We start from the raw sequence: 11399 nt of genomic DNA, 5'->3' as shown, positions 1-11399 counted from the left end.
GAAAGAAAGAAAGAAAGAAAGAAAGAAAGAAAGAAAGAAAGAAAGAAACAAAGAAAGAAAGAAAGAAAAGTGTGCATGGGTATTTTGTCTGCAGGTGTATATGGTCACCACATGCATGCCTGGTGCCCAAGGAGACCAAAGGAGAGCATCAGATTCCCTGGGACTGGAGAATAGACAGCTCTGAGCGGCCATGTGGTTGCTAGGAGTTGAACCCTGCTCTTCTGCAAGAGCAGACAGTACTCTTAACTGCTGAGCAGATTCTCCAACCCCACCCCAACCCCTACCCCAAACCCACCCGCCACCCCATCCCTCCATATACAAACTTTTGAGATAGAGTTGGTCATTGCTCTGGAACTAAGCGGGTGTACTGTATGGCCAGGGATCCTCCTGCCTCCACCTCCCCAGCATTGAGCCTGAGAGGACATGCCACCATGCCTAGTTTTCTCAAGGGGGTTTTGAGGATCCAACTGATCCTCACACTTCAAAACAAGCACTTCACTGACGAGCCATCCTCCCCCACGCCACTCCCCCACAGCCAGTTCTTTTTGATGTTCATATTCTTTAACTCAGAGTCTCAACTAGGAGCTAGGAGGCAGGGTGGAGCATGCCTTTAATCCCAGCACTCTTTAGGCAGATACAGAAGGATCACTGGGTTTGAGATCAACCTGATCTACATACACAGCAAGTTCCTGGACAGCCAGTGCTACACACAGAGATTGCCTCCAAAAGCTAAAACATTAAATAAATAATAAATAAATAAGAGTCTCGTGTTGCCCAAAAGTGAATCTCAGGATGTAGCCCAGGAACCTCCTGGTTTCACCATGTAGCCTTGGTTGCCCTGGAACTTGCTATGTAGAGCAGGCTGGCCCCAAACTCATAGGAGAACCCTGGCCTCTGCCTCCCTGTGCCGAGTGGGACCAAGGCGTGCAACATCATGCCCAGCCCTGCTGCCTCTTGAAATGAATGGTTTCTGCTGAGAAGACAGCTTTTGAGGAAATTTCAGGAGGGGAGGGGTAAGCCACGTAGGGAAGAGCCCTTGGGGTGGAGGGGACACCATGTATGAGACATAACAGAACCGTACATATGCCGTGACCTCTGTGGACATTTGTCTGAATTCTCGCCTGGGAGTGAATGGAGGAGGGGGGGCTAGGTCGTTGGAGGATGTTTGTTTTGTGGTGTATATGGCGGTGTCTCTGGGGTTGAGGAGAGTAAAGATGACGAAGGAATGACTAGGGAGCATGTCTAGCACGTGTGTGGGAGCATCAGGGACGTGAGCAAGCCTGAAGCATTGTGGGTAAGGAAGACCTCAGAAGGGTTGAAGCCAGAGTCCAGGCAGGAACTGGGCTATTGCTGATGGGCATGGGAGCAGAAGAGGCATGCATATATCCACCAGGCTTTAACAGGATTGTTTCAGGTTAAAACAGGCCGACCAGGGTTGAGGGCAGGTACAGAAACATACATAAGATGTGTCCTGAAGCTGGGCAGTGGTGGCGCACGCCTTTAATCCCAGCACTTGGGAGGCAGAGACAGGTGGATTTCTGAGTTCAAGGCCAGCCTGGTCTACAGAGTGAGTTCCAGGAGAGCTGGGGCTACACAGAGAAACCCTGTCTCGAAAAACAAAACAAAACAAAAAGATGTGTACTGAAGGCAGGGCAATAGACAACTGTGACCATGGTGAAAGAAAGCTGTACTGTAGATATCTACTAAAGGTGGAGCCAACAGATCTCACTATTTGAATAATGGTTATTGTCCTTTTTAAAAAAGCTTTTCTAGGCAGTGGTGGCTCATGCCTTTTAGTTCCAGCATTTGGGAGACAGAAGTAGGTGGATCTCTGTGAGTCCAAGGCCAGCCTGGTATACAAAGCAAGTTCCAGAATACAGTCAGGGCTATACAGAGAAAACCTGTCTCAGTAAGTAAGTAAGTAAATAAATAAATGTTTTTATTATAGTTTGTGTGTATGTGTGTGTGTGTGTGTGACTATTTTAAAGTGGTCCAGGACCTAGAGAGATAGCTCAGTGGTTAACAGAGAGTATTGCTCTTGCAGAGGATCTGAGTTCAATCCACAATACAACATGGGTGGCTCACAAGCACTTGTAACTGCAATCCTAGGGGATCCAACATCTTTGGCTTCCATTAGCACCCACACTTATGGCACAGACACACATCCACAAAATTAAAAAGAAAAGAAAGCCAAACAGTGATGGTACATGTCTTTAATCCCAGCACTCAGCAGGCAGATTTCTGAGTTTGAGGCCAGCGTGGTCAAGAGAGTGAGTTCCAGGACAGCCAGGGCTATGCAGAGAAACCCCGTCTCGAAAAACAAATCCAATAGATAGATAGATGGATTGATTGATAAAAAAATAAGCACCTGCTGATCTTTCAGAAGACCTGGGTTTGGTTCTCAGCTCCCACAAGGAAGGGTGGCTCAGAGGATCTGACACCCTCTTCCGGCCTCCATAGGCATCAGTCAAAATACCCATATACTTAAAATTCAAAATAAAACTCTGTGTGGCTCACACCTTTAACCTCAATTCTGGGAAAGCAAATGCAGAAGGGAGCAACCTAGTTCAAGGTCAGCTTCATTTATACATTGAGTTCTGGACAGCCAAGGCCATTTAGCATGCCTATCTCACAGGGTGGGAGAGACAGGGAGGGGAAAGGGAGGGGGGGACTAGGATGGACTAGGACTAGGACTAGGTAAAGGATAATTGGTCTGCGGTTGGTATTCTTAAATTTGAGCTTCCCATCACTGCTCCAAGGGAAAGATAGCAGACAAGTGTGCCCTGGAATTCAGATGAGGGTCTTGCTGGAAAACATCTGCAGAGTTGGTGTCTCATTTACTCCAGGCTAGCCTCTTCGTCCTTTCTTTCCTACCTTCCCTCCATTCCTCCCTTCCTTCCCTCCTTTTTGGTTTTTGAAACAGGGTTTCTCTGTGTAGCCTTGGCTATTCTGGAGCTTGCTGTATAGACCAGGCTGGCCTCTGCCTCTGAGTTCTGGGATTAAAGGCTTGGCCGCTATGCCTGCTATGGCCTTTACCTTGACATGTAATCAAGGATGACCTTGAATTCCTTTTTCTTTGGCCTCCACCTCACCAATGCTGGGATTATAAACCAGAGCCGCTATCACCACCACCCCCCACACTGGGTCATGTCCCTTGATTCCAGAGGTGTCGATAGAGTGGGCAGAAAACATATGTAGGGTTAGGTGAACAGATATTTTTACGAAGGAACTCTGGGAATTGCCAAGCATCCTGGGCAGGGTTTCCGTTTCACATATTGGGGGCGTAGGGGCAGCGCCTGGGATCTTTGCTCTTGGGAGCAACCGCCACCTTCAGGCCAAGGGTGGTACTGCATGTCTAGCTGCTTTCCCTTAAGGAGCTCTACAGCTGGTGGCAGAGACACCCTGGCAGTGCCACCCTCACTACCAGTGACAAAAGGGTAACAGAGAAGTATAGAGGCTGTATGCGCCTGGAGAAGGAAGAGAAAGCTTTCCCCCTCGATGTGTTTTTTTGAGTGTTGGGGATAAAACCCAGAGCCTCACACATGAAGCCACCCTTCCTTCACAAGGGGGAGTTCTAGGTAGGTGCTCGACTGCTGAGCTACACTCCCAAGGTTTATTGTGTGCATGGATGCCTTTGGAGGCTTCGGATCCTCTGGAGCTGGAAGTACCCGGAGTTTCGAGCCACCGGATAAGGGTGCTGAGAACTTTGGTTCTCTGCAACAAGGGCTCTTAGCCACGGAGCTACCCATGGGCTGGAAAGGAATATTCTACATCTGGCATAAGGAAATACAAATGAAAGGAAAAGAAACAGTAAAGCAATTTCTTTCTTTCTTTCTTCCTTCCTTCCTTCCTTTCTTTCTTTTCAAATGTTTATGAGTGTTTTATCAGAGTACACCAGGTGCCCACCGATTCAGGAGGAAAAAGGATAACACATATATCCTATCTTTAGAATGCATCTTCCATGTACTTTTTGAGAAGAATTTCAATGAAATTTTGCCTCCTTGTGATCATAGACTTGTGCAATACCAGAGGACTCCCCTCCCCCCAAACCCCACACACTAGATCTCACTGTATTTATGCCTAAAATAAATTGCCTGGTGTCAAACTCTAGAAGTCTGAGCTACTGGCTACTAAGTTATGCTGAACTAGGTCCCTCTCCTCCTCCCAGACAGGGTTTCTTTGAGTAGTCCTGGCTGTGCTGAAATTAGTTCTGTAGACCAGGTGGGCCTCAAACTGAGAGATATGCCTCCCTCTGCCTCCTGAGTGCTGAGATTAAAAGTTTGTGCCACCATGCCTGACAAACAAAAAAAGTGAAAAGCCCTGTCTCAAAAAAAAAAAAAAAAAAAAAAAAAAAAAAAAAAAAAAAAAAAAGGCTGGAGAGATGGCTCAGTAGTTAAAAGCTCTGGCTGCTTGCTCTTCTAGAAGTCCTGAGTTCAATTCCCAGCAACCACATGGTGGCTCACAACCATCTGCAATGGGATCTGATGCCCTCTTCTGGTGTGTCTGAAGACATCTACAGTGTACTCACATACATAAAATAAATTTCTTTAGACATATAAATAAATAAATAAATAAATGGACCAAACAGAAGCCAGGCACCTTTAATCCTAGTACTCAGGAGACAGAGGTTCCTCCAAATTCAAAGTCAGCCTGGTCTACAGAGGATAGCCAAGGCTACACAGAGAAACCCTGTCTCACCTCATCTCCAAAAAAATTAGAAAAAAAATCTGTACCACTATCCAACTCAAGGATGCTGAGAGGCTCAAGTCCCTTATACAAATGGTATACTATGGGCTGGGGGTGTGGCTCAGTGGTAGAGCCCTGCCTAGAATCCTCCAGTGAGGGGCTGGGGGCGTGGCTCAGTGGTAGAGCTCCTGCCTAGAATCCCCCAGTGAGGGGCTGGGGCGTGGCTCAGTGGTAGAGCCCTGCCTAGAATCCCCCAGGGAGGAGCTGGGGGCGTGGCTCAGTGGTAGAGCCCTGCCTAGAATCCCCCAGGGAGGAGCTGAGGGCGTGGCTCAGTGGTAGAGCTCCTGCCTAGAATCCCCCAGGGAGGGCCTGGGGGCGTGGCTCAGTGGTAGAGCCCCTGCCTAGGATCCCTACATTAGGGTATGGAGCATGGCTAGGCAGTGGAACACTTGTTTAGCATGTACACGTGCCTGTGTTCCTTCCTTAGGTAGCATTACACAAAGAAAGAAAGGAAGAAAGAAAGAGGAAGAAAGATGCTCAAAATCTCAAAAGTATTTTTCTTTTATTTTAATATTATTTATATATTTTTATTTATATGAGTACACTGTAGCTGTCTTCAGACACACCAGAAGAGGGTATCAGATCCCATTACAGATGGTTGTGAGCCACCATGTGGCTGCTGGGAATTGAACTCAGGACCTCTGGAAGAGCAGTCAGTGTTCTTAACCGCTGAGCCATCTCTCTCCAGCCCCTCAAAAGTATTTTTCTATTCCCAATATGGATTAGACATTTTAGAGTCAAGCAGTGGTGTCACACAGAGAAACCCTGTCTCAAAACAAACAAAAGTCCCTCAGCTTGGAAATGCAGTGGTCCAGCTAGACAGCTTCCCAGGCATTGCATATTTGGGGTATACTAGGACGGCAGGTACTCAAGCTATTAGTAATGAACAAGGCAGTTGTGGCGCATGCCTTTAATCCCAGCATTCAGAAGGCAGAGGCAGGTGGATCTCTGAGTTCAAGGCCAGCCTGGTCTACAGAGGATAGCCAGGGTAACATAGAGAAACTTGTTTTGAAAAACAAAACAAAACAAAACAAAACAAAAAAAAACAGCAAGGAAAAAACTGGTAATCATGCCTTGTGTCTTGGATTTTGTTTTGTTTTGTTTTTCTCCGAGGTGGGGTAAGAATTCTGGGGGCAGATGACTCCTTGAAGAGCTAGCAAAGAGTCCACCTCTGGTGCTGGAGGGCTGCCACAAACTCAGCCTCACAGCTGAACTAAACCTAATCTGTCCCTCCTTGGCTATTCTGAGACATGGGTGGAGCGCCTCCTGGAGGCGACATCCGGCAAGACTTTGGGAAAAGGCTTGGGGCCTTCCAAGGTGTAAGAGGGAGGTGCGCTTGCTCCTTGCCCCAGGCTGTCCTCCTGTAGGTGGAGTCTGCTAGGGAGTGCCTTGCCTGGAAGGGCAAAGGGCTCAGTCTGCTACCCTTAACCAACTGACAAGAGTCTCAGTCACCAGGCCTTGACTCTAAGAGCATAGAAAGGTAAGCGTCCCTAGACCACTCAGTATTATTTCCAGGGGACTGTGTGGGAACCCTTTTTTTCCTCAGAAGCTTCAAACACTGTCCATTCTGCCGAACTAGGCCATTCTTGAATAAGACCCAAAGTCCCCTGGTCTACTTCCCAGTTAGCCAGACTAAGGGGGTGGGGAGGGCTCCCGAGATTTTACAAGATGTGGGTGCAGCACCCCCTGGAGGCAAAGGGTGGCAAGACCGAGTGGAAAGAGCATGTGGCAGGGCAGGGGGAGGGCAGAAGGACCCAGGGTGAGGCTTCTCTTTCTGACAAGCCCCTGGTCACTGCTTCCTCATCCATCACCCGCCAACAGAACCTAGAATCCCAAGTGGCAGGAGCGCTGGGGGACACCCGGGCAGAGCCTTCCTTGGAGCAAGTACTGCAGGAGAGGGATGAAGCCATTGCTAAGTGAGAGAAACTCTGGATGGGGATGGGGGAGGGGGAAGTGGGGAGACCCCACGCCTACTAGAGGAGAAGGGGACTCCAGATATCTCGAGAAGACTGCTACTAGAACACACCGCCACCCCACCCACCCCCACAGGAAGCGAGCGGTGGAAGAGGAGCTGGACTCCTGTCGAGCCAGGTTGCGCACAGTGGAGGCTCAGCTGCTGGAGGTCCTGCAGGAGAAACTGAGGCTGAAACAGGAGGTGGAGGCCTGGGAGGTAGGGTGGGGCCTCTGACTTGGGAGTCTTGGAAGACACCCCTCTGTCCCTAGGGACTGCCTCGGACCTGGTCTCTCTCCTGTGCCCAGGAAGACATGCAGCATATGGTTCGAGAGCGGGTGCGGAGTCAGCTGCAGGGAGAGTCCAGAGGCATGCTGGGAGCACAGGAGAACACACGCGAGGGCAGGAGTTCCTGGATCCAACTCTCCCGGGGTCAGTGGGGGCGACGGTGGTGAAAATGGATCCAGGTCTTTAAGAGAACTGTCTTTATTCATTAAAGTGTTGGGCCACCTCTGTACCCCTGGACCCTCTCGGTGCCCCTGAGTTTTTCTGTGCAGAAGCAAGATGGCAAAGATCCCAAGCCTACAGTCCTCGGGCTGTTCTTCCAAGGAGCTACTTCTTAAGCCAAGAAGGTGGTGATGGCACCCATGAAGTCTTGGGGTTTGTCGCTGTGGACCCAATGGCCAGCATTAGGCACCGTCTGGATCTGGGCTTGAGGGAAGAGCCGCCTAATCTCTGAGTGGTGGCTGGGTCTGGCCGCCGCAGTGAAGCCAATGGGGATGGGGTTAAGGAAGACAACGGGGGGGGAGGGGGGGAGGAGAAAGGGAGGGAGAGAATGAGAGCTGCATGAGCCTTCATGCCCAGTGGCGTTGACAGGCTCCCAGATACCCCTTGCCTATGCCCAAGCCCTCCCCAACCCATGCGGGCTCCCACAGCACACCCCTTCCTATGGTCCCACACTAGCTTACTGTACATATGGAGAATTTCCACCACGCAGGAAGAGAGTTGGCCCCGAGTAGGACTCAAGTTGCTGGGGGAAGGTCAAAATCTTGTCCAAGTGCTGTGCTAAACTATCCAGGTTCACTCTCCAGGAGAAGCGCCCATCCACCTCCACCAGGTTAGTGAGTAGGAACTGTCGGATGCTTGCTTCCTGTGGGGAGATCGGGCAGCTGTGAAGGGGTTCCCTGTGAGGCCCACCCACCACTTTTTCCTCAAACATGTCTTAGTCCACAACACCATGGGGAAATGGGGGAGGGGGAGTGTGTATCACCTTGACAATGGAGCTAAGCTGCTTATCCGCCAGCTTTCGGGCCTGGGAGTGCGGCACCTTCTCTGGGATCTCAACAGCCTTCATGGCTGCTATGAAGTGTCCAAGGTATGATCCAGGTGTGGTTCCTACAGGGCTTATGTCTACAGCAACTAATCGTTCCACAACATCTGGCTGTGAGACAGAATCAGACCAGAGCATGTTCCAGACAAACTCTCTGAGCAGAGTTTCTGGAGCCTGGCCATCCAAGGCGCAAATGAGTCCCATGTTATCAATGGGATACTTAAGGCTTATAGAGCATTACGAGAACCCAGGTAGGTGTAGCTCACCCTCTGTAGTGCCAGCAGCATGGCTGTCTTTCCTCCCATGCTGTGGCCAATGAGGACGCAGGGCACCAGGCCCAGCTGTGGGAGGAGGCCCTGAAGGTCCTGACTCATGGCCTCATAGCTTGCATCTGGACTGTGGGGGCTGTCACCGTGGTTCCGAGCATCCACCGTCAGCACCTGGGATGGGGGTGAGCGAGGAGGAATGGTGTTACTCTGATTACAGACAACAAAAAGCCTGGCAGGGAGAGAAGTCTGGAGACATAATTGTGTGTGTGTGTGCGCGCGTGTGCATACATTTTTCACGTACAGGCCAGAGGTCAATCTTGAGCAACTTTCTTAGTTGCTATGTAACATACACCTTTTTTATTATATACACACATGTATGTCTGTCTGTATGTGTGCAAGTTATATTTGTGCAAGCACATGCCATGGTGTACATGTGGAGGTCAAATGATAACTTTAGGTGCCAAGGAGAGAGGGTATGCCGACCAAAAAATCGGAGTACCAAGAGAACAAATGGTTTAAATGACTGGGTTATACAGAAAAGAGAAGCTGGGGGAAGGGAAGCCTCTGGACTAGAAAAGTTTATAGTAAGGGGTAGGAATGAGAAGAGCAGAGAGGTGCTACAGGTACAGGAGACTAGAGTGTGCTTTGGTAGGCTAAGAGGTACCACAAAATTGTCGAGAGTTTCTTTGAGACCTGACAAAGAGACAGGTAGAAGTCGGTAACATAAATGGACTAACTGTGGGGCATCTTACAGGCCCATCATAGATGTTTTCTGGTAATACTGTGCACTGAAACATACCATTTATCAGCAAGAGCCCAGACCTGAGTGATAGAAACTAGGTCCACTGCCCTCAACCTTACCCCTTGGGCCCCGCCCACCCATGCGCCCCCCCACCCGGAAGCTCACCCTCCTGCCGGTCCTCTGAACCATCGCCTTGGCGAGGGAGTTGAAGTTGGTTTTGCTGCCGAAGAGTCCATGCAAAAAGACGATGGCTGGGAGTGTCGCGTCTCCATCTAGAAGATTATAGGATAGCGGCAGCGGCCTGGAAGGTGGGAGCCACCATAGAGTGAGGGGGGGGGGGGGGGGGGAGAGTGAAGGGGAAAGGGGCGGGGCCAAAGGAGGGGCGGGGCTAGCTGGGCAGCGTGCGAAGTGGACTAGTGGAGGGCCACCCTCCCAGTGACCTTGACTGACCTCAGATAGGGGTTTCCTTGGCCACTACTGCGGCTGCTAGTGAACGTGACAGGAACCGCTGAACGCCTGGGAGAGGAGGTACCGAGTATCCCACGGGGGACCCTCCACGCTCGCGCCCAGCGGAGCATGCCCACAGCCCGCTAAGCTTGCTTCCTAGGGCTGTCCTGCGTACGCTCCGCCTCCCAGAGCCCTGTGGATTCCAACTAGGGCTCCGCCTCTCCCCCGCCCCCCGCCACTCCGCCCCGCATCGAGGCGCCACTTTAGGTCAGGTGGCCTAACGTACTCCACGAGTTCGGTTCTGCTCCCTCCCAAAGCCGGAGCTTCTTGGGCGGAGCCACAGAAGTGCTGGCCCCAGCCTTGCTCGTTACGCATTTCCTGCAGCCATTTGAGCCTGGTTTGTGGGACGTGCTGGCAAGGTATCAGGCTGGGAGTAGCCCTGCCCCCTAGCGCCATTACGCAGTTCCTGCAGACACTGCGAGCCGCTTAGAGATCAGTTCCTGACCAGGACCAGGGAATCGCTACATGGGACTGGTCCCTCTTTTTGGGCAATATGCAGTCCCCTTCAGTCTGTGAGCCCTGCCACGCCCTGGGCAGAGCCACCACCCCACTGGCATGTTCTTCGCACCATCACTCTACGGCCATAGCCACTGCCAGGCACCTGGAGGTGGGCTTCTTGGCCACACCTTTGCGGAGCCACCGGGGACTCTGGGACCGCCTCCTACTTCGTAATTCCCACTTTGCAGGACTCTGCGAGCTCAGTTCCTCCGCCACGCCGTACCTTGGGCGGAGCTGTAAGAGATCCTAGGCCCGCCCTAGCGTGGTTTCGCAACCTTTTTAAACTGCTGTAGCTCCCGGAATTTAGCTCCTTGGCCACGCCTTGGGCGGAGCCACCCGATTCTGGCACCGGCTTTTGCCGCATTACGTAATCCTGCCGGGTTCTGTGCACACACCTCCCTGACTGAGCCTCTCGACAATGTCGTAGGCCACGCCTCGTCTTTTGAGACGTTCGTCTTCTTCTAGGGTTTCCCTACTTGGGATCAGAGGTCCTCGGTTCAAGACGCAAGTGTGGGGCGTGTCCCTGGCAAACTGAGAACGTCCTTTCTCGGCTGACGAGCCGACCTCCCCTGGCCTGCTCCTCGGTCCTCAGGCACCGCCCTGGGTGGCTGCCGTGCTCTCTGAGCCGCCGGCATGGTCAGGAGGCGCCAGGAGTGATTCTTGTTCCAGCTCCCGCCTGCTCTCTGGCGCCTTGCTCCATAACCTCTCCAGAGCATGAGTGCTTTGTTTCTCTAAGTCCCCTCCCAAGAAATAGCTAGGAGGAAGGGGCTTTCGAGCTCGAGCTCGATCTCCTCACTGAGATGCAGAAAGGGCAAAAGAGTGGTCCAACAAGCAGAACCACAGTTTTAGTCCGGTCTTCTGTTCCTGGTCCAGGTCAATTTGAAAAACCAGGATTAAACCCCTGGCCAGGGATTTGTACTGTAGTTAGTTACCTGTATTGAATAGAGATGGCTCCGGGCCAGGAGTGATGGCAACAACTTTAATCCCACACATGGATGGCAGAGGTTCTCTAGGAGATTAAGGCCAGCCTTGTGTATAAGAGTTGGAGAACATCTAGAACTACATAGGAAAAACAAAACAAAACACTGTCTCAAAAAAGAAAAAAAGGAAGGAAGACCCCGCACTAACAACATGCCATTAGCAGAGAGTGGCAACCCTTTGCCCAGAACGCACTCCATTCTGCACTGAAGAATTTCCCACAGGAAGCCTGCCCCCTGCCCTCTCCCCTCATAGTCTAGGGAAAGTCGTTTTTTTATTTCAGACCCTGCAGGCCCCTTCTGCTGCAGTCCAGCAGTTCCGGAGCTGTTTTGGTCATAGCAAACACATCTGCTGGGGCGCCTTCAGGACTCCTTGTTA

General features: G+C 51.2%; 1 protein-coding gene and 1 long non-coding RNA gene across 4 annotated transcripts; one reads left to right on the top strand and one right to left on the bottom strand.

The window, feature by feature from the left end:
- Window positions 1-5793: 5793 nt before the first annotated feature.
- Window positions 5794-7222, top strand: LOC116068521. The gene is made up of 3 exons (XR_004109609.1): window positions 5794-6226; window positions 6568-6662; window positions 6796-7222. It is a non-coding gene; the product is annotated as an uncharacterized LOC116068521 (long non-coding RNA).
- Window positions 7168-10994, bottom strand: Abhd11 (abhydrolase domain containing 11). 3 transcript variants are annotated; one of them, XM_031338178.1, is made up of 6 exons: window positions 10976-10994; window positions 9204-9310; window positions 8294-8467; window positions 7968-8138; window positions 7666-7847; window positions 7168-7449 (listed from the first exon to the last, which is right to left on the bottom strand). In XM_031338178.1, exons 2-6 carry the CDS (start codon window positions 9225-9227, stop codon window positions 7317-7319), a joined length of 684 nt encoding a protein of 227 aa, XP_031194038.1. In that variant the 5' UTR covers window positions 9228-9310; window positions 10976-10994; the 3' UTR covers window positions 7168-7316. The 3 variants fall into 3 exon arrangements, with proteins under 3 accessions (XP_031194038.1, XP_031194037.1, XP_031194039.1); XM_031338177.1 differs by lacking the exon at window positions 10976-10994 and adding an exon at window positions 9489-10026 and having other exon boundaries at window positions 9204-9339; XM_031338179.1 differs by lacking the exon at window positions 10976-10994 and adding an exon at window positions 9489-9603.
- Between the last annotated feature and the right edge of the window lie 405 nt (window positions 10995-11399).

The sequence above is a fragment of the Mastomys coucha genome, unplaced genomic scaffold, assembly GCF_008632895.1.
Source record: "Mastomys coucha isolate ucsf_1 unplaced genomic scaffold, UCSF_Mcou_1 pScaffold22, whole genome shotgun sequence".
NCBI lineage: Eukaryota > Metazoa > Chordata > Mammalia > Rodentia > Muridae > Mastomys > Mastomys coucha.
The sequence above is the reverse complement of the archived record's forward strand: the minus strand, read 5'-3'. Positions and strand labels throughout refer to the sequence as shown.

What these genes read in the sequence shown, in the direction of transcription:
- Abhd11 (XM_031338177.1), bottom strand. Translation starts at nt 9,616, where the DNA reads ATGCTCCGCTGGGCGCGAGCGTGGAGGGTCCCCCGTGGGATACTCGGT. An exon ending in TGCTGCTGGCACTACAGAGG is followed by an intron (nt 8,139 to 8,293) that starts GTGAGCTACACC and finishes TCTGTCTCACAG; the next exon opens with CCAGATGTTGTGGAACGATT. An exon ending in AGCTTAGCTCCATTGTCAAG is followed by an intron (nt 7,848 to 7,967) that starts GTGATACACACT and finishes ATCTCCCCACAG; the next exon opens with GAAGCAAGCATCCGACAGTT.